Source organism: Passer domesticus, chromosome 2 (assembly GCF_036417665.1).
Source record: "Passer domesticus isolate bPasDom1 chromosome 2, bPasDom1.hap1, whole genome shotgun sequence".
In the NCBI taxonomy this organism is placed as follows: domain Eukaryota; kingdom Metazoa; phylum Chordata; class Aves; order Passeriformes; family Passeridae; genus Passer; species Passer domesticus.
Genome location: NC_087475.1, coordinates 5378596 through 5403400, shown reverse-complemented (window position 1 = coordinate 5403400; position 24805 = coordinate 5378596). Strand labels below are relative to the sequence as shown.

The 24805-nt window shown below is 54.7% G+C and overlaps 2 protein-coding genes and 1 long non-coding RNA gene across 3 annotated transcripts; all 3 read right to left on the bottom strand.

Moving 5' to 3' along the window:
• Nucleotides 1-655: 655 nt before the first annotated feature.
• Nucleotides 656-2728, bottom strand: LOC135295173 (uncharacterized). The gene is made up of 2 exons (XR_010357195.1): nucleotides 1748-2728; nucleotides 656-1264 (listed from the first exon to the last, which is right to left on the bottom strand). It is a non-coding gene; the product is annotated as an uncharacterized LOC135295173 (long non-coding RNA).
• Nucleotides 2729-8836: 6108 nt separating this feature from the next.
• On the bottom strand, nucleotides 8837-11800 carry LOC135295172 (probable basic-leucine zipper transcription factor R). Its single transcript, XM_064411261.1, has 2 exons — nucleotides 10022-11800; nucleotides 8837-9024 (listed from the first exon to the last, which is right to left on the bottom strand). Exon 1 carries the CDS (start codon nucleotides 11614-11616, stop codon nucleotides 10585-10587), a length of 1032 nt encoding a protein of 343 aa, XP_064267331.1. The 5' UTR covers nucleotides 11617-11800; the 3' UTR covers nucleotides 8837-9024; nucleotides 10022-10584.
• Nucleotides 11801-17334: 5534 nt separating this feature from the next.
• Nucleotides 17335-19653, bottom strand: LOC135295171 (fibrous sheath CABYR-binding protein-like). The gene is made up of 3 exons (XM_064411260.1): nucleotides 19244-19653; nucleotides 17529-19052; nucleotides 17335-17447 (listed from the first exon to the last, which is right to left on the bottom strand). The coding sequence occupies exons 1-2, from the start codon at nucleotides 19394-19396 to the stop codon at nucleotides 17565-17567; spliced, it is 1641 nt and encodes a 546-aa protein (XP_064267330.1). The 5' UTR covers nucleotides 19397-19653; the 3' UTR covers nucleotides 17335-17447; nucleotides 17529-17564.
• Between the last annotated feature and the right edge of the window lie 5152 nt (nucleotides 19654-24805).

The window sequence follows — 24805 nt, the reverse complement described above, 5'->3', positions numbered from 1 at the left end:
CCATGTACCCCTTTATTTGTAATGGTTCTGCCCTAGTTCTCCCTCTCCTTGCTCGCCCCATCAATCCAGTTTTTCCCTCCCCGTTACCACTGGCAACCCATGTATCCACTCCTTGGTCCCTCCCTGGTGCCCTGTCCATCACTTGGTGGCCCCTCCCTTCCATCTAGAATCTTCCAGCCAGGGCACTGAGTGATTGGTTCAGGGGCCAGGGCCCCTCCCCAGACTTTTCCCTATTGGTTGTCCCACTGTGTCTATCACCCTCTCCTCACTCCCACCTTCCCACGGATTGGCTGAAGACCAGACTCCACTCCTCTACCCTCCTCTTTTATAAGCTAGTGTCAGGCCCCGGTTTGGGGTCTTGAGCTGTCAGTCTCTGTGGAGACAGTGCATCTGGCTTATGTTGCGGCTGGAGTCTGTCTCTTGCCTCCTGTTGGGTAGCAGCCCTCTCATTGCGGATCCTCGTCCCTTAAGGAGAACGCCTTAGGCGCCCTCCTGACCGGACCAGGAATCGGGAGAGTGCCCCAATGCTGCTGGTGGTGCTGGCCACAGTGTCATGGTTTGACCCTGGCACAGTGCCAGGGTCCCCATGAAAGGTGTATTTCCAAAATGGTTACTGTGAGATGTGACCCAGAAACAGAACAAAGCAGGCTCCCACTTGGGGATGGAGGGAAAAGCAACACTTTAATAACCTACAACACAGAAATACAAGGGAAAAAAGAAAAAGTCACACACAACAATCCACAATGGAACACTCCCAAAACATTTCTCCTCCCCCCAGTCCTCTAACATTCAAGTCTGCTCTAACACATCAATTCTGAGTCCAATACCCTTTTTCACACAAGCTCCCCCCAGTTCATCAGGAGAGAGAAGTCTCTCTCTTGCACCACGGGCTTCCCCAGGAAACACAGTGGAATCTCCTGTGCTTGTGTGTCACACGCGGCAGCCATCTGAAGAAAATCTGCCGTGGTGACCATCTTCCTTCCATGTCCAGTGCTCTCACCACTGTCCATGGATCCAAACTGCTCCTTAGGTCCTTTTAAAAATGCATCGCCCAGTTTCAGAAATGGTTTTCTCTCACCATTTGGGACACCTGTCCCCCCCATATTTTTACTCCCCTGGGACCTGGGTTTCAGGAACAGAGATTGTTCACTGAAGGCAGAGGGCTCCACCACATCCTCCCCCTCAGTCTCTGTTCCCTCTGCTTCTCCTCGCAGCCTTATCATTCATGGCTTCTGGCCAACCACCTTCCCCAAGGTTGCAGTCTCTGCATTATAGGAAGAAATTGGTTTTGCCCGTGGCTATGTAAGAGAAAAGTCCAGTCAAAGCCACTCCAATCATATTCTCCATCTAGGACACTCTCATCTGCTGGCATTTTTTCACTCACTCAAGCCTTCTTCTCATCTGCCCATCCTCTGTCCTCTCTAAACTATCAGGTGGGGAGGATCAGTGTTTTTACAGCTTCCATTGTTTCAATACCAGAAGAGTTAAAAGCTCAGCCCAGTCTGCCAGCAGCTGGGCACCTTGCCTTGGCCCCCCGCGCCACCAGCCGTGGTGCCGGCACGAGATACCAAATTTCAAGCCAGCACAGTCTCTATCATTCTCTCCAGGGGGGCTGCCCAGACATCCCAGGACTCTTCCACCCCTGCACCTCGCAGGTCTCCAGCCTCCCTCCCCACAGGCCGCATGGCATCCCCTTCCCCCAGCCACACGCAGCTGGGCAGGGGAGAGGAGGTCAGACTCCACTCACCTACGCTGGATTCCAAAAAGGAAGTTTCTCCAGGAGTGCCTTCCTTTTAACTCTTGCATGTTCTCAGAGGCGTATCCAAACCCTCAGTGGCCAGCACAGGTGACAATTTCAAATCTGGCCACTGATTGCTTTGACCACAACTTTCCCAGAAACTCACTTCTGAGTCAAACCAAGACACACAGCTAGCAGGCACGTCCAGAAGGGGCAATCGTTTTTCCCCTTCCAGGCCATCCGCCGCTGCACTGCTCCTCAACCCAGGCCTCATGAGGGATGAGCACTGGGAGCCCATCTGCCGCAAAAACTCTCCACTTTTGCTTTTGGTCTTCTTCTGGGGGCAGCTCTAGGATGCTCACCTCATCCCACTCTTCCTCCTCTGGGAAGAAGGAGGGCTCAGTCCAGATGCCACGCTCGCTCGTGTCTTTACACTTCTCCTGCACAAGCTCCTCAGAGCTATCATCCTCTGAACTGGAGTGTCCGGAGAGTCTGCTGCCATACTTTCCCAACATGTCTTGGCCAACGCAGGCTTCCCTTTGGGAAAGGTCTTGGCCAGTGGATTGCTCCCTGGCAGAATGTTCGGCAGAGCTGCTGATCTCTCCTCCAATCAGCCCTTGCCCAGTGTTTTCTTCCCAGTCTGAGAGGCCTTGGGAGCTGCCAACTTCCCCCTGGGACAGTTCTTGCTCAGGCAAGTATTCTTCCCAGGCACAGTCTTCATGGTGACTTGTGACTTCTCCCTGGGACACATCATCCTCTGTGCGCTCTTCCCAGTCAGACAGCTCTTCCTGGGACACCTCCTGTTCAGGGCACTCTTCCCACTGGCACATTTCTTGGGAGTCCTGCATTTCTCCATCGGACACCTCTGCCTCTTCCTTATTCTCCCACAGGGAAGGCTCTGACTCCATGTCATTTTCCCACTCTTTGTCGTCCCTAGCCAAGCTCCCCTCCTCGCTCTCTTGCACTGCCCACACTGATGCTGATGCTGCCCCCTCCTGCTGCTGCTGTCTGGGGGCCTGGGCTCTCAGCTGGGCAGGCCAGGGGCTGGGGGGGCTCTGTGGGGCAGGCACTGGCCCTTGGCTGCACGGCTCCTGTGCCAGGTGCTCAACGGGAGCCTCACAAGGGGCAAGCTCTGGGATCCCTTCTCCCAAGGAAATTCTCATTGTCAGTCCTGTGACAGACACCTGGGACAGCTCTGGCTCTCTCACCAGGAAAGGTTGCAGATCATCCAGGAATTGCCACCATTTCATTTCCTCATCCGAGTCGTCCTTCCTTTCCCCCACTGCCTGTGCTGCTGACCCCACTGCTGCCTCCTCCAGCTGCTCCCTGGGGGCGTGGACTCCCAGCTGGGCAGGCCAGGGGCTGGGGGGGCTGTGCGGGGCAGGCACTGAGCTCTCTTCCCTTTTGGCTGTCACGACTGATTCCACTTTGTCCACCAACTGCTGTTGAAGGGCATGGACTTCATTCTGCTGCTGCTTCAGAGCCTGGAGCTCGTGCAGCACCTGGCTCAGGACCTCCCTGTTGGTGTCCTGGTCCGTGGGACTCTGTGGGGCAGGAGGGATGCTCGGCAGGGCATGCACTGATCTCTCTTCCCTTTTGGCTGTGACTACTGATTCTTTTATGGCCAAGCCCTGTTGAAGGGCAGCCAGCTGCTGCTTCAGTGCCTGCATCTCCTGCAGCACCAGGCTCAAGATCTCCCTGTTGATGGTCTGGTCTGTGGGACTCTGTGGGGCAGGAGAGGTGCAGGGCAGGGCAGGCGCTTCCTCTGCTGGCTCTGCTGCACCCACAGGGCTGGGAGAGCTGGGCTGTGATTCTTCTAGAGCCATCTGTTGTTGGAGGGCATACTCTTCCTCCAGCTTCTCCATCAGCTGGTACATGTCGGTCAGTCCCTGGATCAGGATCTCCTCGGTGTTGTCCTGATCCTGGCATAGTGAAGCCAGGCTGCTGGTCAGGGTGTCGGAGGGGACACTGGATGAGCTCTGTGTCCCTGGTAATGGTAGTTGCTCACTGAAGAGAGAAGGAGCTGCTGCCTTTACCTCCTCAGGAGTGAGAGGCTTGGGCAGCTCTTCCTTCTCATGAGCTGCAGCTGGGCAGCAGCTGCTGGCTTGGCCTCTGTGGGACGGCCTGGGACAGGGGAGGTGCTGTGCAGGGCAGGTGCTGCCTCTGCTGCCACCTCCATGCCTATGGCGCTGGGAGAGCTGGGCTGTGTTTCGATGGCATCTTCCCACACTTTATCCTCCCCAGCCAAGCTCCCCTCCTCACTCTCTTGCACTGCCTGCACTGATGCTGATGCTGCCCCCTCCTGCTGCTGCTGTCTGGGGGCCTGGGCTCTAAGCTGGGCATCTGTTTTTGGAGGGCATACTCTTCCTCCAGCTTCTCTATCAGCTTGTAGATGTCGGTCAGTCCCTGGATCAGGATCTCCTCAGTGATGTTCTGATCCTGGAATAGTGAAGCATGGCTACTGGTCGGGGTGTCAGAGGGGACACTGGATGAGCTCTGGATGGTGTCCGTGGTAATGGAAGTTGCTCATTGAAGAGAGGAGCTGCGGCCTTTACCTTCTCAGAAACGAAAGTCTTGGCCGGCTCTTGCTTCTCAGCAGCCCTGGCTGGGGCAGAAGCTGCCGGCTCAGCCTCTGTGGGATTCTGTGGGGCAGGAGAGGTGCAGGGCAGGGCAGGTGCTGCCTCTGCTGCCACCGCTGTGCCCTCGGGGCTGGCAGAGCTGCGTCCTACCTGGCGACAGGGCTGGGGCTCCTCCTCACTCCCTGGTCGCAAGTCTCTGTCCCACATTTTGGAGCTGATGTCTTTTCTCCATGGGCACAGCTCCTGACTGCTCACATGCTCCTCCTGTTGGGACAGCTTTCGGTCACTCAAGCCTGACCAAGGGCACAGCTCTTGGGCATTGGCATCCTGTCTTTGGAACAGCTCCTTGTCCCTGCTGTCTCTCACTTGGTACAATTCTGATCCTTGCACACGTCTTGTTCCCATGGTGAGAGTTCTTCAGACCGCTCACCTTCCCTCTGATGTGGGTCTTGCATATTGTCCCAGTGGGAATCCTCTGTGGCACTCACATCTCTCTGTAAACACAGTTCATGGCATCTCTCTTCTTTTTCCCATCCCAACTGCTGCTGCTCACTTGCATTAATTTCCCACTGGCATATCTCTTGGGCTGGGACACCTTCTTCCCATTTGCACAGCTCTTGGTATATGTCACAGTCTTCTTCCCGCTGATACAGCTCCTGGACTATGCCAGTTTCTCTCTGTTCATAGAGCTCTTCATGTATCTCATTGCTGTACTGTGAAACCTCTCAAACTCGCACACATACCTGCCATTGGTACAGCTCTTGGCTCCTCATGGCTGTCCACCGGGACATTCCATGGACTGTCAGTACTTGCTGTTGATCCCTCTCTCTCACTGACAGCTCTTCCCACTGGGAAAGCTCCTCGTCACTCTCAACTTCCCACCAGGAAAGCTGGTGGTCCATTTTGGAAAAAAGCCTCTCCTTCTCCTCAGTCTCTGTCAGTGGCAGGACTGACCTGACACTGCCCCTGACAACTGCTCACTGGGGGACTCCAGCCAGCTGGGCAAGGGGCTGGGGACCGGGAGTTGGAGTTGCCTTTGTCCTCGTCGCTATCAATGTCTGTCGCTGTCGGCCTCTATAGCTGTGGGCGTCCAGCACAGACAGAGCCAGGGAGCTGCTTCCTGCACAGAGAGCGGCTCTCCTGGGACTGGGCACCCCAGGCCTCTGTGCACCTTAGAGACCCTCAGCCAGGGTGGGGCTCCCTGATGTCACAAGGGTCTCTGGCCACCACCATGTCCCACATCACAAAGGGCCGCGACACTGTGTGCCTGTGTCACAAAGAGCCACTCGTGGCACCCCAGCATCAGTGCAGCAGACAGTAAGGGGCTCAGAGCAGCCCCCACCAGAGTTGTGGCCCTGTGGCCCCTGCTGTGCCCAGAGCCCTCAGAGGCTTTGGCCACGCTGCCACACGCCAGCCCCAGCCCCACAGTGCAGAGCCCTGCCTTTGCTGGCTGCGCTGCCCAGGGCACCAGGAATTGGCCACACGGACGGGCCGGGGACTCGTGGGCAGCGGCTCCAGGAGCTGCGGGAGCCCGGGCACCAGGGGTGCCCCTCAGGGCTGTGCCGGGCACCAGGGCTCGTCCCTGCCTTCAGCACTGACAGCCGGGGACACCGAGCGCGGCCTGGGCGCCTTTGGCGGGCACGGGAAGCCGAGCGGGGCAGGGGCAGCAGGCAAGGACGGAGCCGTGCACGGGCACCTGGCCGGGCTGCAGAAGCGGCACCACGAGAGCCTCCTGCGCTGCCACAAGGCCGGGGCCGGCTGCTGCCCCTGGCTGGGGCCGCTGCCTGAGGCAGCCACTCCTGCAGCTCTGGCCTGGCCTCTGCGGCGCCACGGGCACCGAGGCCGGGCCGGGGCTCGCTCCCTGCTGCCCGCAGGGCGCTGCCGAGGGCTCCCCGCCCGCCGGGGCCGGGGCCGGGCGCTGAGGGAGCGGCGCCGCCATTGCTGCCGCCCTCAGGGCCTCTGAGGGGAGCGCGGCTCCCGCCAGCCCTGCTCTGCCCGCACAGGCCAAACCAAAATGGAGCATGAGATTAAATTTCCTTCGCTAAACCCAATTTCATTTTTATATCTTTTACTGTAAAGAAAGTTAGCAAGCATTGCTGGGTGGCCAGGGAGTCACTGCTCTACTCACGCCACACACCACATCCAAGTTTGGCAAAGTATACGTACTGCTTTTAGGCCTACATAGCATTTTCCAAAGTCTTTAGTTTGTCCGACTCAGCAAATAGCAAGATGCTGAGATCAGCAATTTCATCATCTTTCCAGGTTCTCGTTGGGCTCCTGTCCTTTTGGTGCTCGTCTGGAGGGAGGCCTTACACTGCTATCTGCTACATGTTTTTTTGAAGAGCATCAAGCTTTTTATTATATATAAGCATATAGTTGCTTTCTTGCAATATCTGTCAGCTTGACCATAACTTCTTCTATTTGATTCTAAACACCAGTCCTCTGGTTACTTCATCTGTTGTACTCTGCTAGACTTCCTTTATTTCCATGCTTGATTTAGCTATAGGGTCAGAAAGTTTCAAAACTGTTCTTTGTGTCTATTTTTGACACAGTAGACACAATCGCCAATTAACACAAATCAAAACAACATTTTCCACAGAGCACAAAGATAGACATAAGGCGCTGAAATGGTGTCCGTGCCCTTCCAAATGCACCCGGACAGCGGCCCGAAGAGTTGGGATGCGCTGGGACAGTGTCACCCCTGGGCCCAGTTGTGTGAGATGTGGCACTCAACCCACAAGCTTTAGTCTATCTGGGAGAAAGAAACAATGGGTTTAATCTACTTGCTATAGAAAAGCACTTTGGATTGCACTACTCTGTTCTACACTGGGCTTCAAAGGCATCAGAAATACTAAAACGGTATCATTAAAAAACCATGTGGGTCAAAAGTCACAAACAGGTAGTTACCAAAATCACTACTGGGAAAATCTTCAATAAAAGAAAGGCTATGCTAGAAAAAAATTGCACAGTTCTGTCAATTGTTGCTCTTGTATTTTAAAACTTTTCCATTCCTTTCCGGCGCTCTTCTGGATTTTGGGAGCATTGAAGCAAAACTAAGCAACATCAGGGGAAAAAAACCAACAGCTGGCTCCAAATCTTAAGAATGGCTCTGGAGCTCCTGGAGGATTCACACGCTTCAGCCGGTCACAAAAGCACCTCTCCTTTCCCAGGCGGCATGGCAGCACACAAGGACTCAACTCGGAGTTCCTGCTGATTTCCTAGGCTTGCCCTGCATTGTTTATCCAGAACCTGCTCCAAGTGTGGTGAGTGACAGGAGACAGATCCAGGGTGGCTCTGGATCATCGATTTTCTCTCCAATGTTCCCCTCCTGGCACAGCTTTGAAGTGCCAAGCTGCAGCTGGGAGCACACCTGATGTCCCCCCGCAGCGCCCGCCTGAAGCGGGAGGGACGTTTCCTAAGGGGAGCCGGCTGCCCGTGGCAGGACTGGGCTCCCAGCTGGGTTGGCCAGGGGCTCTGTGGGACAGGCACCGGCTCTCTCTCCCTGACTCTGGCTTTGTGAAGGGAAGAGAAGCCCCATGTCCCACAGGGACTTGGCCTTTCGTGAGCATGAGCAAGGCACGGAAGCGGCCCTGGGCTGTGCAGATCTGGTTCCTGCTCTGTTGTAGTGTGTTTCTTATGCTTTAGCTTGGTTAAGTTGTACATTGGTTCGTTCCATGTACCCCTTTATTTGTAATGGTTCTGCCCTGGTTCTCCCTCTCCTTGCTCGCCCCATCAATCCAGTTTTTCCCTCCCCGTTACCACTGGCAACCCATGTATCCACTCCTTGGTCCCTCCCTGGTGCCCTGTCCATCACTTGGTGGCCCCTCCCTTCCATCTAGAATCTTCCAGCCAGGGCACTGAGTGATTGGTTCAGGGGCCAGGGCCCCTCCCCAGACTTTTCCCTATTGGTTGTCCCACTGTGTCTATCACCCTCTCCTCACTCCCACCTTCCCACGGATTGGCTGAAGACCAGACTCCACTCCTGTACCCTCCCCTCTTTATAAGCTAGTGTCAGCCCCCAATTTGGGGTCTTGAGCTGTCAGTCTCCGTGGAGACAGTGCATCTGGCTTATACTGTGGCTGGAGTCTGTATCTTGCCTCCTGTTGGGTAGCAGCCCTCTCATTGCGGATCCTCGTCCCTTAAGGAGAACGCCTTAGGCGCCCTCCTGACCGGACCAGGAATTGGGAGAGTGCCCCAGTGCTGCTGATGGTGCTGGCCACAGTGTCATGGTTTGACCCTGGCACAGTGCCAGGGTCCCCATGAAAGGTGTATTTCCAAAATGGTTACTGTGAGATGTGACCCAGAAACAGAACAAAGCAGGCTCCCACTTGGGGATGGAGGGAAAAGCAACACTTTAATAACCTACAACACAGAAACATAAGGGAAAAAAGAAAAAAGTCATACACAACAATCTACCATGGAACACTCCCAAAACACTTCTCCTCCCCCCAGTCCTCTAACATTCAAATCTCCTCTAACACATCAATTCTGAGTCCAATACCCTTTTTCACACAAGCTCCCCCCAGTTCATCAGGAGAGAGAAGTCTCCCTCTTGTACCATGGGCCTCCCCAGGAAACACAGTGGAACCTCCTGTGCTTCTGCGCCACATGCGGCAGCCGTCCGAAGAAAATCTGCCGTGGTGACCATGTTCCTTCCATGTCCAGTGCTCTCACCACTGTCCATGGATCCAAACTGCTCCTTAGGTCCTTTTAAAAATGCATCGCCCAGTTTCAGAAGTGGTTTTCTCTCACCATTTGGGACACCTGTCCCCCCATATTTTTACTCCCCTGGGGCCTGGGTTTCAGGAACAGAGATTGTTCACTGAAGGCAGAGGGCTCCACCACACCCTCCCCCTCAGTGTCAGTTCCCTCTGCTTCTCCTCGCAGCCTTATCGTTCTTGTCTTCTGGCCAACCACCTCCCCTAGGGTGCAGTCTCTGCATTATAGGAAGAAATTGGTTTTGCCCGTGGCTATGTAAGAGAAAAGTCCAGCCAAAGCCACTCCAATCATCTGCCCATCCTCTGTCCCCTCTAAACTCTGAGATGGGGAGGATCAGTGTTTTTACAGCTTCCATTGTTTCAAAACCAAAAGAGTTAAAAGCTCAGCCGGGTCTGCCAGCAGCTGGGCACCTTGCCTTGGACCCCCCCCAGCCATGGTGCCGGCACGAGATACCAAATTTCAAGCCAGCACAGTCTCTATCATTCTCTCCAGGGGGGCTGCCCAGATATCCCAGGTGTCTTCCACCCCTGCACCTCGCAGGTCTCCAGCCTCCCTCCTCACAGGCCGCATGGCATCCCCTTCCCCCAGCCACACGCAGCTGGGCAGGGGAGAGGAGGTCAGACTCCACTCACCTACGCTGGATTCCAAAAAGGAAGTTTCTCCAGGAGTGCCCTGCTTTTAACCCCTGCATGTTCTCAGAGGCGTATCCAAACCCTCAGTGGCCAACACAGGTGACAATTTCAAATCTGGCCACTGATTGCTTTGACCACAACTTTCCCAGAAACACACTTCTGGGTCAAACCAAGACACACAGCTAGCAGGCACGTCCCGAAGGGGCAATCGTTTTTCCCCTTCGAGGCCAGCCGCCGCTGCACTGCTCCTCAACCCAGGCCTCATGAGGGATGAGCACTGGGAGCCCATCTGCCGCAAAAACTCTCCACTTTTGCTTATGGTCTTCTTCTGGGGGCAGCTCTAGGATGCTCACCTCATCCTGCTCTTCCTCCTCTGGGAAGAAGGAGGGCTTAGTCCAGATGCCATGCTTGCTCGTGTCTTTACACTTCTCCTGCACAAGCTCCTCAGAGTCATCATCCTCTGAACTGGAGTGCCCGGAGAGTCTGCTGCCATGCTTTCTCAACATGTCTTGGCCAACGCAGGCTTCCCTTTGGGAAAGGTCTTGGCCAGTGGATTCCTCCCTGGCAGAATGTTCTGCACAGCTGCTGATCTCTCCTCCAATCAGCCCTTGCCCAGTGTTTTCTTCCCAGTCTGAGAGGCCTTGGGAGCTGCCAACTTCCCCCTGGGACAGTTCTTGCTCAGGCAAGTATTCTTCCCAGGCACAGTCTTCATGGTGACTTGTGACTTCTCCCTGGGACACATCTGCCTCTGTGCGCTCTTCCCAGTCAGAGAGCGTTTCCTGGGACACCTCCTGCTCAGGGCACTCTTCCCACTGGGACGCGTCTGCCTCTGTGCACTCTTCCCAGTCAGAGAGCTCTTCCTGGGACAGCCCCTGCTCAGGGCACTCTTTCCCCTGGGACACTTCTTGGGAGTCCTTCATTTCTCCATGGGACACCTCTGCTTCTTCCTTATTTTCCCACAGGGAGGGCTCTGGCTCGATGGCATCTTCCCACTCTTTGTCATCCCAGCCAAGCTCCCCTCCTCGCTCTCTTGCACTGCCCACACGGATGCTGATGCTGGCCCCTCCTGCTGCTGCTGTCTGGGGGCCTGGGCTCTCAGCTGGGCAGGCCGGGGGCTGGGGGGGCTCTGTGGGGCAGGCACTGGCCCTTGGCTGCACGGCTCCTGTGCCGGGTGCTCAACAGGAGCCTCACAAGGGGCAAGCTCTGGGATCCCTTCTCCCAAGGAAATTCTCATTGTCAGTCCTGTGGTAGACACCTGGGACACCTCTGGCTCTCTCACCAGGAAAGGCTCCAGATCATCCAGGAATTGCCACCATTTCATTTCCTCATCCGAGTCGTCCATCCTCTCCCCCACTGCCTGTGCTGCTGACCCCACTGCTGCCTCCTCCAGCTGCTCCCTGGGGGCGTGGACTCCCAGCTGGGCAGGCCAGGGGCTGGGGGGGCTGTGCAGGGCAGGCACTGAGCTCTCTTCCCTTTTGGCTGTCACGACTGATTCCCCTTTGTCCGCCAACTGCTGTTGAAGGGCATGGACTTCATTCTGCTGCTGCTTCAGTGCCTGGAGCTCATGCAGCACCTGGCTCAGGACCTCTCTGTTGGTGTTCTGCTCTGTGGGACTCTGTGGGGTGGGAGGGATGCTCTGCAGGGCATGCACTGATCTCTCTTCCCTTCTGGCTGCCACTGCTGATTCTTTTATTGCCAAGCCCTGTTGAAGGGCAGCCAGCTGCTTCTTCAGTGCCTGCATCTCCTGCAGCACCAGGCTCAAGATCTCCCTGTTGATGTTATGGTCTGTGGGAGTCTGAGGGGCAGGAGAGGTGCAGGGCAGGGCAGGCGCTTCCTCTGCTGGCTCTGCTGCACCCACAGGGCTGGGAGAGCTGGGCTGTGATTCTTCTAGAGCCATCTGTTGTTGGAGGGCATACTCTTCCTCCAGCTTCTCCATCAGCTGGTACATGTCAGTCAGTCCCTGGATCAGGATCTCCTCAGTGATGTTCTGATCCTGGCATAGTGAAGCCAGGCTACTGGTCAGGGTCTCGGAGGGGACACTGGATGAGCTCTGTGTCCCTGGTGATGGCAGTTGTTCACTGAAGAGAGGAGCTGCTGCCTTTACCTCCTCAGGAACGAGAGTCTCGAGTGGCTCTTCCTTCTCAGCAGCCCTGGCTGGGGCAGCAGCTGCTGGCTTGGCCTCTGTGGGGCAGGAGAGGAGCAGGGCAGGGCAGGCACTGCCTCTGCTGCCACCGCTGTGCCCTCGCGGATGGCAGAGCTGCGTCCTGCCTGGCGACAGGGCTGGGGCTCCTCCTCACTCCCTGGTCGCAAGGCTCTGTCCCACATCTTGCAGCTGATGTCCTTTCTCCATGGGCACAGCTCCTGACTGCTCACATGCTCCTCCTGTTGGGACAGCTTTCGGTCACTCAAGCCTGACCAAGGGCACAGCTCTTGGGCATTGGCATCCTGTCTTTGGAACAGCTCCTTGTCACTGCTGTCTCTCACTTGGTACAGTTCTGATCCTCTGCTCCTTTTCCATTGGGACATGTGGGAGCACACGTCTTGTTCCATGGTGAGAGTTCTTCAGACCGCTCACCTTCCCTCTGATGTGGGTCTTGCATATTGTCCCAGTGGGAATCCTCTGAGGCACTCACATCTCTCTGTAAACACAGTTCATGGCATCTCTCTTCTTTTTCCCATCCCAACTGCTGCTGCTCACTTGCATTAATTTCCCACTGGCATATCTCTTGCACCGTGACACCTTCTTCCCGTTTCCACAGCTCTTGGTATATGTCACAGTCTTCTTCCCGCTGGTACAGCTCCTGGACTATGCCAGTTTCTCTCTGTTCATAGAGCTCTTCATGTATCTCATTGCTGTACTGTGAAACCTCTCAAACTCGCACACATAACTGCCATTGGTACAGCTCTTGGCTCCTCCTGGCTATCCGCCGGGACATTCCGTGGACTGTCAGTACTTGCTGTTGATCCCTCTCTCTCACTGACACCTCTTCCCACTGGGAAAGCTCCTCCTCACTGTCACTTTCCCACCAGGAAAGCTGGTGGTCCATTTTGGAAAAAAGCCTCTCCTCCTCCTCAGTCTGTGACAGTGGCAGGACTGACCTGACACTGCCCCTCACCACTGCTCGCTGGGGGTCTCCAGCCAGCTGGGAAAGGGGCTGGGGACCGGGAGTTGGAGTTGCCTTTGTCCTCGTCACTGTCAATGTCTGTTGCTGTCAGCCTCTATTGCCATGGGCGTCCAGTGCAGACAGACCCAGGGAGCAGCTTCCTGCACAGAGAGTGGCTCTCCTGGGACTGGGCACCCCAGGCCTCTGTGCACCTTAGAGACCCTCAGCCAGGGTGGGGCTCCCTGATGTCACAAGGCTTTCTGGTCAACAGCACGTCCCACATCAGAAATGGCCCCAACAGCGTGTGCCTGTGTCACAAAGAGACACCCCCGGCAGCCCAGCATCAGTGCAGCAGACAGTAAGGGGCTCAGAGCAGCCCCCACCAGAGTTGTGGCCCTGTGGCCCCTGCTGTGCCCAGAGCCCTCAGAGGCTTTGGCCACGCTGCCACACGCCAGCCCCAGCCCCACAGTGCAGAGCCCTGCCTTTGCCGGCTGCCCAGGGCACCAGGAATTGGCCACACGGACGGGCCGGGGACTCGTGGGCAGCGGCTCCAGGAGCTGCGGGAGCCCGGGCACCAGGGGTGTCCCTCAGGGCTGTGCCGGGCACCGGGGCTGCTCCCTGCCTTCAGCAGTGACAGCCGGGGGCACCGAGCGCAGTCTGGGCGCCTTTGGCAGGCACGGGAAGCCGAGCGGGGCAGGGGCAGCAGGCAAGGACGGGGCCGTGCACGGGCACCTGGCCGGGCTGCAGAAGCGGCACCACGAGAGCCTCCTGCGCTGCCACAAGGCCGGGGCCCGGCTGCTGCCCCTGCCTGGGGCCGCTGCCTGAGGCAGCCACTCCTGCAGCTCTGGCCTGGCCTCTGCGGCGCCACGGGCACCGAGGCCGGGCCGGGGCTCGCTCCCTGCTGCCCGCAGGGCGCTGCCGAGGGCTCCCCGCCCGCCGGGGCCGGGGCCGGGCGCTGAGGGAGCGGCGCCGCCATTGCTGCCGCCCTCAGGGCCTCTGAGGGGAGCGCGGCTCCCGCCAGCCCCGCTCCGCCCACACGGGCCACACCAACATGGAGCATGAGATAAAATTTCCACCGCTAAACCCAATTTCATTTTTATATCTTTTAATGCAAAGAAAGTTGGCAAGCAGCACTGGGGGGCCAGGGAGTCACTGCTCTACTCACGGCACACACCACGTCCAAGTTTGGCAAAGTATAGATACTGCTTTTAGGCCTACGAAGCATTTTCCAATGTCTTTAGTTTGTCCGACTCAGCAAATAGCAAGAAGCTGAGATCCGCAATTTCATCATCTTTCCAGGTCCTTGTTGGTCTCCTGTACTTCTGGTGCTGGTCTGGAGGGAGGCCTTACACTGCTATCTGCTACATGTTTTTTCGAAGAGCATCTAGCTTTTAATTATACATAAGCCTCTAGTTGCTTTGTTGCAATATCTCTCAGCTGGACCATAACTACTTCTCTTTTATTCTAAACGTAAGTCCTCTCGGAACTTCATCTGTTTTATTCTGGTAGATTTCTTTTATTTCCATGCTTGATTTCGCTATTGGGTCAGAAAATTTCAAAGCTGTTCTTTGGGTCTATTTTTGACGCAGCAGACACAGTCACCAATTAACACAAGTCACAACAACATTTTCCACAGAACACAATGACATAAGGCATTGAAATGGGGTCCGTGTCCTTCCAAATGCACCCGGACAGAGGCCCGAAGAGCTGGGCTACGCTGGGACAATGTCACCCCTGGGCCCACTTGTGTGAGATGTGACACTCAACCCACAGGCTTTAGTCTATCTGGGAGAAAGAAATGAGGGGTTTAGTCTCCTTGCGATAGAAAAGCACTTTGGATTGCACTACTCTGTTCTACACTGGGCTTCAAAGGCATCAGAAATACTAAAATGGTATCATTAAAAATCCAAGTGGGTCAAAAATCATAAAAAGGGAGCTAGCAACATCTCTACTGACAAAAGATTCAAGAAACGAAAGGCTATGCTAGAAAACATTTGCACAGTTCTGTCACTTGTTGCTCTTGTCTTTTACAACTTTTCCATTTCTCTCCTGTGCTCTTCTGTATTGTGGAAACACTGAAGCAAAACTGAGCAACATCAGGGGAAAAAACCAGCAGCTGGCTGCAGCTCCAAGGCTTCAGAATGGCTCTGGAGCTCCCAGAGGACTCACACACTTCAGCCGGGCCCAAAAGCACCTCTCCTTTCCCAGGCAGCATGGCAGCACACAAGGACTCAGCTCAGAGTTCCTCCTGATTTCCTAGGCTTGCCCTGCATCATTTATCCAGAACCTGCTCCAGGTGTGGTGAGTGACAGGAGACAGATCAAGTGTGCTTCTGGATCATCGGTTTTCTCTCCAATGTTCCCCTCTTGGCACAGCTTTGAAGTGCCAAGCTGCAGCTGGGAGCACACCTGATGTCCCCCAGGCCTCTCCTCTGGGTGGGAAAGTTCTCGTAGACCAAGGAAGAACAGGGATGGCGCCTGGAGCCACCTGGGATAGTGGAAGGTGTCCCTGCCCACGTGGCACCATGCCATGAGGGAGAGATGGCTCTGCCCCAGTTCAAGGGCCAAGGAGGGCATGGCATGGCAACAGAGGGATTGTATTCAACACCAGGCATTGGACTGCCCAAGAAGTGTGCGGAAGGCAGAGAGAAAGAAGAGGAAACTCCTGTCGGAGAGAGGAGACACAGAGCTGGAGATCATCAGCTGCAACTCCATCAGCTGTCAGGCCCCTGCCAAGCCCAGCCGCTGCGTGCTGTAGAAGTTGTACGCGCTGCAGCAGTGACTGCACAGCTGCTTTCTGCTGAGCAGCCCTGGGCAGGGACAGGGCAGCAGAGGGGGCAAGGCTTCAGCCACAGGCTCAGCTGCCAGTTCCTTCTGCTGGATGTTGTGTGTGCAAAGTAGAAGTGAAAATGGGCAGGAGAGCCTCTGCAGCACCTTCCCAGGCACAGCAAGGCCGGCAAGGAGCAGCCCCTGCTCCTGGCCCACGCCAAAGCCGCGCTGCCTTTCTGAGCCAGCGCGGCTGCCGGGCCACGGGCAGCGTCCCAGCGGGGCTGTGCTGGCTGCGCTGGGGCGGCTGCACAGCCCTGCTGCAAAGGGCTCTCTCCCAGCACAGCTCTCTCCCAGCCGGGCTCAGCGTGCGCCTTCAGTTGGCCTGCAGAGAGCAGCCACAGCCCTGCCCTGCCGGCCCAGCCGGCAACTCTCCCTGGGGCTGGGGCTGAGCACTCCCTGCTCCCAGGGGACTCAGGGGCACTGCCGGCGAAAACACATTGGCACCGCTGAGAGACAGCAAATGAAATGTGGGGACTCTGTTCTTGTGCCTTACAAACTTTATTAGAAAATGAAAATATTCTTCAAGAAGGGGAAGAGTCATGGCACATTCTAATGTATTGTAACTACAACAGTGTGCATATTCTAAGACTGGAATGTAAATATAAAATATGGAATAAAAATAACCTATTTGCTAGTTTTAGTAATTCATGACATTTTCTCTTCAGTATTGTAATCTTTAATTATTCTTCTTATTCTTCGTCTTCTTCTTCTTGCTACTCTTCTTTTTTTTACTATGCTTCTTTGCTTCTTCTAAGTATTTTTAAATTCTTATCCATTTTCCTATCCCTTTTACCTATTACTCTTCTTCTAATATCAATTTCTAAATTCCTTTTCCTATTCCTATTATTCTTCTTCCTCTAAGTCTTTCTAAATTCTTATTACTATTATTCTATTTATCATTCAATAAGCCTTCTCCGTCTTATCTTAGTCGTTGTCTTCTTCCTCTTTGTCATCTTTCTCTTTGTTTCCTTCATCTTCTTTCTCTTCATCTTCTTCTTCTTTTCCTTCATCTTTCCCCCTCTGTTTCACTCCTCTAGCCATGGCCTCAGGCAGGGACAGAGGAACAGCCCCCGCAGCGCCCGCCTGAAGCGGGAGGGACGTTTCCTAAGGGGAGCCAGCTGCCCGTGGCAGGACTGGGCTCCCAGCTGGGTTGGCCAGGGGCTCTGTGGGACAAGCACCCGGCTCTCTCTCCCTGACTCTGGCTTCGTGAAGGGAAGAGAAGCCCCATGTCCCACAGGGACTTGGCCTTTCGTGGGCATGAGCAAGGCATGGAGGGGCCCTGGGCTGTGCAGATCCTGTTCCTGCCCCTTAACCCAGGCCTCACGAGGGATGAGCACTGGGAGCCCATCTGCTGCAAAAACTCTCCACTTTTCCTTTTGGTCTTCTTCTGGGGGCAGCTCTAGGATGTTCACCTCATCCCACTCTTCCTCCTCTGGGAAGAAGGAGGGCTTAGTCCAGATGCCATGCTCGCTCGTGTCTTTACATTTCTCCTGCACAAGCTCCTCAGAGCTATCATCCTCTGAACTGGAGTGTCCGGAGAGTCTGCTGCCATTCTTTCTCAACACGTCCTGGCCAACGCAGGCTTCCCTTTGGGAAAGGTCTTGGCCAATGGATTCTTTCCCCTCAGAATGTTCGGCAGAGCTGATGATCTCTCCTCCAATCAACCCTTGCCCAGTGTTTTCTTCCCAGTCTGAGAGGCCTTGGGAGCTGCCAACTTCCCCCTGCGACAGTTCTTGCTCAGGCAAGTATTCTTCCCAGGCACAGTCTTCATGGTGACTTGTGACTTCTCCCTGGGACACATCTGCCTCTGTGCGCTCTTCCCAGTCAGAGAGCTCTTCCTGGGACACCTCCTGCTCAGGGCACTCTTCCCACTGGGACACATCTGCCTCTGTGCACTCTTCCCAGTCAGAGAGCTCTTCCTGGGACACCTTCTGTTCAGGGCACTCTTCTCCCTGGGACACTTCTTAGGAGTCCTTCATTTCTCCATCGGACACCTCTGCCTCTTCCTTATTCTTCCACAGGGAAGGCTCTGGCTCCATGGCATCTTCCCACTCTTTGTCGTCCCCAGCCAAGCTCCCCTCCTCGCTCTCTTGCACTGCCCACATGGATGCTGATGCTGCCCCCTCCTGCTGCCTCTGTCTGGGGGTCTGGGCTCTCAGCTGGGCAGGCCGGGGGCTGGGGGGGCTCTGTGGGGCAGGCACTGGCCCTTGGCTGCACGGCTCCTGTGCCGGGTGCTCAACAGGAGCCTCACAAGGGGCAAGCTCTGGGATCCCTTCTGCCAAGGAAATTCTCATTGTCAGTCCTGTGACAGACACCTGGGACACCTCTGGCTCTCTCACCAGGAAAGGCTCCAGATCATCCAGGAATTGCCACCATTTCATTTCCTCATCCGAGTCGTCCGTCCTCTCCACCTCTGCCTGTGTTGCTGACCCCACTGCTGCCTCCTCCAGCTGCTCCCTGGAGGCGTGGACTCCCAGCTGGGCAGGCCAGGGGCTGGGGGGACTGTGCGGGGCAGGCACTGAGCTCTCTTCCCTTTTGGCTGTCTCGAGTGATTCCACTTTGTCCGCCAACTGCTGTTGAAGGGCATGGACTTCATTCTGCTGCTGCTTCAGTGCCTGGAGCTCGTGCAGCACCTGGCTCAGGACGTCCCTGTTGGTGTCTTGCTCCGTGAGACTCTGTGCGGCAGGAGAGGTGCTCAGCAGGGCAGGCACTGATCTCTCTTCCCTTTTGGCTGCCACTGCTGATTCTTTTACGGCCAAGCCCAGTTGAAGGGCAGCCAGCTGCTGCTTCAGTGCCTGCATCTCCTGCAGCACCAGGCTCAAGATCTCCCTGTTGATGGTCTGCTCCGTGGGACTCTGTGGGGCAGGAGAGGTGCAGGGCAGGGCAGGCGCTTCCTCTGCTGGCTCTGCTGCACCCACAGGGCTGGGAGAGCTGGGCTGTGATTCTTCTAGAGCCATCTGTTGTTGGAGGGCATACTCTTCCTCCAGCTTCTCCATCAGCTGGTACATGTCGGTCAGTCCCTGGATCAGGATCTCCTCGGTGTTGTCCTGATCCTGGCATAGTGAAGCCAGGCTGCTGGTCAGGGTGTCGGAGGGGACACTGGATGAGCTCTGTGTCCCAGGTGATGGCAGTTGCTCACTGAAGAGAGAAGGAGCTGCAGCCTTCACCTCCTCAGGAGTGAGAGGCTTGGGCTCTTCCTTCTCATGAGCTGCAGCTGGGGCAGCAGCTGCTGGCTTGGCCTCTGTAGGACTGCCTGGGACAGGGGAGGTGCTGGGCAGGGCAGGTGCTGCCTCTGCTGCCACCTCCATGCCTATGGCTCTGGCAGAGCTGGGCTGTGTTTCTTCTTCTACAGGCATCTGTTGTTGGAGGGCATACTCTTCCTGCAGCTTTTCCATCAGTTTATAGATGTCTGTCAGTTCCTGGATCAGGATCTCCTCGCTGATGTTCTGACTCTGGAATAGTGAAGCATGACTACTGGTCAGGGTGTTGGAGGGGACACTGGATGAGCTCTGTGTCCCTGGTGATGGCAGCTGCTCCCTGAAGACAGGAGCTGCTGCCTTTACCTCCTCAGAAGCGAGAGTCTGGAGTGCCTCCTCCTTCTCAGCAGCCCTGTCTGGGAAACCTCTCAAACTCTCAGACATACCTGGTGTTGGTACAGCTCTTGGCTGCCCCAGGCTCTTCCCTGGGACTTTTGTTTCACTCTCTGCATTTCTTTCTGGTGCATCCCTTGCACATCTTCCCATTGGGAAAGCTCTTCCTCACTGTCAACTTCCCACTGGGAAACCTCACGCTCCATCTCAGCAAAGGGCCTCTCCTCCTCCTCAGTCTGTGACAGTGGCAGGACTGACCTGACACTGCCCCAGCCACTGCCCGCTGGGGGCCTCCAGCCAGCTGAGCAAGGGGCTGGAAACCGGGAATTGGAGTTGCCTTTGCTCTTGTTGATATCGATGTCTGTCGCTGTCGGCCTCTATCGCTGTGGGCGTCCAGCGCAGACAGACCCAGGGAGCTGCGTCCTCCTCAGAGAGCGGCTCTCCTGGGACTGGGCACCCCAGGCCTCTGCGCCCCTTAGACAGCCTCAGCCAGGGTGGGGCTCCCTGATGTCACAAGGGTCTCTGGCCAGCACCACGTCCCACAGCACAAAGGGCCCTGACACCGTGTGCCTGTGTCACAAAGGGCCACCCCCGGCACCCCAGCATCAGTGCAGCAGACAGCGAGTGTCTGGGAGCAGCCCCCACCAGAGTTGTGGCCCTGTGGCCCCTGCTGTGCCCAGAGCCCTCAGAGGCTTTGGCCACGCTGCCACACGCCAGCCCCAGCCCCACAGTGCAGAGCCCTGGCTTTGCCGGCTGCGCTGCCCAGGGCACCAGGAATTGGCCACTCGGACGGGCCGGGGACTCGTGGGCAGCGGCTCCAGGAGCGGTGGGAGCCCGGGGACCAGGGTTGTCCCTCAGGGCTGTGCCGGGCACCGGGGCTGCTCCCTGCCTTCAGCACTGACAGCCGGGGGCACCGAGCGCGGCCTGGGCGCCTTTGGCGGGCACGGGAAGCCGAGCGGGGCAGGGGCAGCAGGCAAGGACGGGGCCGTGCACGGGCACCTGGCCGGGCTGCAGAAGCGGCACCACGAGAGCCTCCTGCGCTGCCACAAGGCCGGGGCCCGGCTGCTGCCCCTGGCTGGGGCCGCTGCCTGAGGCAGCCACTCCTGCAGCTCTGGCCTGGCCTCTGCGGCGCCACGGGCACAGAGGCCGGGCCGGGGCTCGCTCCCTGCTGCCCGCAGGGCGCTGCCGAGGGCTCCCCGCCCGCGGGGGCCGGGGCCGGGCGCTGAGGGAGCGGCGCCGCCATTGCTGCCGCCCTCAGGGGCTCTGAGGGGAGCGCGGCTCCCGCCACCCCTGCTCCGCCCACACGAGCCACACCAACATGGAGCATGAGATAAAATTTCCATCGTTAAACCCAATTTCATTTTTATATCTTTTACTGTAAAGAAAGTTAGCAAGCAGCGCTGGGTGGCCAGGGAATCACTGCTCTACTCATGGCACACATCACTTACAAGTTCGGCAAAGTATAGATACTGCTTTTAGGTCTACAAAGCATTTTCCAATGTGTTTATTTAGTCTGAACCAGCAAAATCAATAAGCTGAAATCAGCAATTTCATCATCTTCCCAGGTGATTGTTGGCTTCCTGTCCTTTTTGTGGTTTTCTGGAGGGAGGCCTTGGACTGGTATCTGCTACCTGATTTTGTTAAGTGCAGCATTCTTTTTATTATAAAGAAGCAGTTAGTTGCTTTGTTGCAATATCTGTTAGCTTGACCATAACTTCTTCCATTTTATTCTAAGCATCAGTCCTCTTGTTACTTCATCTGTTTTACTCTTCTGTACATCTTTTATTTCAATGCTTTATTTCGCTATTGGGTCAGAAGTGCCAAGCTGCAGCTGGGACCACACCTGGTCTCCTGCAGGCCTCTCCTTTGGGCTGGATCCCAGCGGGACAGCTCCACCATGAACAATTGCCTTTCCTATTGCAGGAGTGTCCTTTGGTGTTGAAAAGACAGAAAGGGGAATTCCCGCCTTCCCCTCTCTCAGGGCTGCAGAAGTCCTCAAATTTCCCTGCTGCTCGTCTCACAGGGAGGAACACTGGAATAGGGACTCTCTGCTGTTGCGTATTTGGCACAGGAGGAGGTGGACACTTGCCTGTCCCTGTGGACAGGAGAAATGGGTGAACACCCAGTCCCAAATACTCATGTGGGATTTGTCATCCTTCAGTGATTCTTATTTGGTTTTGGAAAGCAGAGAGGTTAATTGGTTGCCCCCAATTAAGCGGCAAATGAGTATATTGCTTTCAGTACCACTTCTTGTAAAATAATCTCTATGTTCTTGGCTTTTTTGACCGTGTTTGCATTTCTTATTGCCCCCTGCTCTCTGTACTACTTTTAGTTTCCTCTCTCTGTCTGATTCCCTCTTATACAACCCTCTGAGTGAGGGTATAAATCAAATATAAAGTCTCTGCAGAGGGAGTACAGGATGGGCAACTTGTTCCTTTCATGAGGCTTTGTTTCCCATTATCCACTTGGGGCAATCTCCTCATTCCATATTTTGCCTTTGGAAGATCTGTTTTTCTACCAGAAGGATACTTACTTACTGAAAAGGGATGCTTATCTTATACCAAACACAATTTTATCACTTCTTAACAGAGGCTAGACACCACAAATCTGAAATCCCTGCAGCAGAGGAGTATTTCCATCTCTGTGCCTGCTCCAAGGGTGAACTCTTGCCTCTGGAATTTGCTTCCTCCAAGAGTTCAGCAGAGGCAGCCTTTGTGGGGCTGGAGGGCACCCTGGTGAGGAGCTTGGATTTGGCAAGCCCCAGTCTCAGCTCAGCACATTGTTACGGGGAGCCATCCAAAATCAGGGAGGAAAGGAACCTGTCGGGCCAAAGTGGAAGGGTCTGGGTGTTATTCCCTGGGATTGCCAGGATGTATATTTAAATATGGAGAAATGCCCAGAAATGGTCTGTTCTGTGCATCCAAAAGGTCCAACCAGGAATATTCATGTGTGTGAATAAATACACATTGCTATGTGGATATCCTGTTCTGCTTCCTGCTCAGCTTCTCCAAGGATGATTAAAAGTGAATGAGAAGGAGAAAATGTTACTGTGTTGTGCCAGTTGATCCATGTTAATTGATCTAAATCTCTGGGGTCAGACCTTTAGTACAGGGAATTGTGTTTGGGTTGAAGAGGACCTCAAAGATCATGTAAAGATCCCCAGGGTTGGCACTGCTCCATCCCTGGAAGTGCCCGTGACCAGGTTGGATGGGGCTTGGAGCACCCTGGGATACTGGAAGGTGTCTCTGCCCATGGAGGGGGTGGAACTGGATGATTTTTAAGTCACTCCCAACCCAAACCATTCCATCATTCCATGGAAAGAACTGGAGCACTTTACAGCACAAATTAACTTTTACTGACTTTTCCCAGGTTCATTTTCAGGGTTCATGTCCTGCTCCATCTTTTCTTCAATCTCCTTTGCTTGGACAACAGCAGGAACCAGAACCCTCAGGTGCCGCCTGGTGCCATCCCAGTGACTCCAGGATGAGGAATAAATGGCAGGATTGGGAAGAAGGAAGCACCCACCCACATTTGCCAGAGGGAATGGAGGCAAAAAGAAAGGAAATTGCTTTCCCAAGACTGCCTGGGAAGCCTGGCAGGATTTCTTGCAGTGGCTGTACCCATTCCTGCTCCTACCTAAAGCTTTGACTGCATCCATCCCTTGGCTCCAGCACCTTTGGAAAAGCTTTCCGTGGGATGTGTTCCTATCCTGCCTTTTGTGGTTGCTGCTCCTGCTGCTGTACTTTGTGTATGAAAAGGTTTTTTTCCAGCCTCTTTCTCTTCCCAACGAGTTCAGTTGCAACCACAAATCCAGCAAAGGTCAGAATTTCACGACCAGACTGCAGCAGAGAAGAAAAGCCTTGTTCAAAAGCAGGATGTGTGCCTGGTATTTGCATGGTCACCATGCAAATGATTCCAAATTTCCAGGATGGATTCAAAGCCATGCCGCAGCCAAGGGGAAAAAAAAGGAAAGAAAAGGAAGAATAATGGAGAAATAGAATTGTATTTAATAATTTAATAATCCTTTCAAAAATGATGTGAATATTTAAGCCTGCTGATGGGGCAGGTGCTTCCCTGAATTACTTTTGGGGAGGTGAAGGCCACTCTGTCTCACATCTGAGCAACATCTTGAGCAGAAGGGAGCTCCTGCTCTGCTACAGCGACAATAATCTGGTTTTAATTTGCTCTCCATCCCACTCATGGCATGTGTAGGAATCTCTTCCAGCTCCCCGAGGAGCCCTGCAAAGCCCTTTGCCTTGTCCTCCCTCTCCCGCTCCTATCCTGGGGCAGCTTCAGCCCCAAAATCTCAGGGGACCCCTCTGTGTCCAGGAGGCTGACTCGAATTTCTCCTCACCCCCAGTTTGATCCAGGCTTTAATAGACTTCCCTGATTCCTATAATGAGCATTTCTTGTCCTAAAGAAACTTGAGGGGGGTCTGATGGTAGAAGGAAAATCCAACAGGTGTTTCCAGCCATCCATGGGGAATACCCAACCTCTGCAATCCCCTGCATTATTCCTCGGATCAGCAGGGCTCACAGGCTGGATGCTGAACCTGAGAGTGGAGGTGCTCCAGCAGGATCCAGACCTGGAAAGTATCCAGAGCTGTTGGAACCCTGGCTGCTGAGAATTCCAGACTTTCTGTGCTGCCAGGCACTGACCCCCAAAGAGAACACTGCATTGACCTGAGGCCCTGGAGAAGCTTCCAAAATGGAATGACAGAACTGGGATTGTGGGTGTGCAGTTTGGATAGAAGTGTGTGATAGATAATAAAATAAAAGAGGTTTTAGGGTGGAGGCTGGTCCTTCTTCTTCACCTTCTTCTCCATGGGTTTGGGTGGAATTGTGGAATTGGAGAGAAAAGTCTGCATTGCGGACTTTGAGTGATTAGTTATTGGGTTAAAAGTGAAAATAATTTAGGTGTCATTTCTTAATTGGACAGTTTAGCCTTAAAAGACCTTGATGAGAAAGATAGTTAGCCATTTTTGGACCTTGTTAGTAGAACAGTGCAGAACTCACAGTTTGTGAGACTGTAACATAGACAAGAAAAATAAACATTTGAGTCTGAGCACGAACTATAATCTCAAGTGCCTTCATTCCTGACCCGACAGAAGAAAAACTAAGCCAAGAACCAGCACAAAAGCTGTGAAAGTTTTGGATCTACACTGTGACTCAACCCTGCTGATGAGAAAAACCAGTTTGCGTGTGGCCTTCCAGTTGTGTTACTGGGATCTCAGCAAAACACAATGTGGCTCTTGGATTTAGTCAGAGCTTTAAGAGACTTAATCCAGCAGTGGGGAATCCTGCCTAACTCTTCTTCCCTCAAGTGCTGCCTGAGTCACTGAGCTTCAAAAGCTGGCTGCCCATCCGTGTGGCATCTCCAAGCACACCTTGGCCTTCTTTTGTGCAAGGACCTGCCTGGAAGAATCCTGGATACCCTGACCACAGCCAGGAAATATCCACTGCTAGATGCAACTTCGTTTTTAAGTACCCCTAGGATCTGTAGAGCTCCTGCTTAAGTCTAATTCAGGATCTGCTTTGTTGGTCTGGGTTTTGTTTTAGCTTCACCCAAATTCTAGGTTTGCAAGTTTTACCAAAGGTGTTAAACTTGTGCTGGAG

Bases quoted from the DNA above. Each gene is read 5' to 3' on its own strand.
- LOC135295172 (XM_064411261.1), bottom strand. From the start codon at position 11,616: ATGTACCAGCTGATGGAGAAGCTGGAGGAAGAGTATGCCCTCCAACAA.
- LOC135295171 (XM_064411260.1), bottom strand. From the start codon at position 19,396: ATGGAGCGTGAGGTTTCCCAGTGGGAAGTTGACAGTGAGGAAGAGCTT. The intron at 19,053-19,243 runs GTATGTCTGAGA...TCACTATTCCAG, and splicing joins AAGAGCTGTACCAACACCAG to AGTCAGAACATCAGCGAGGA.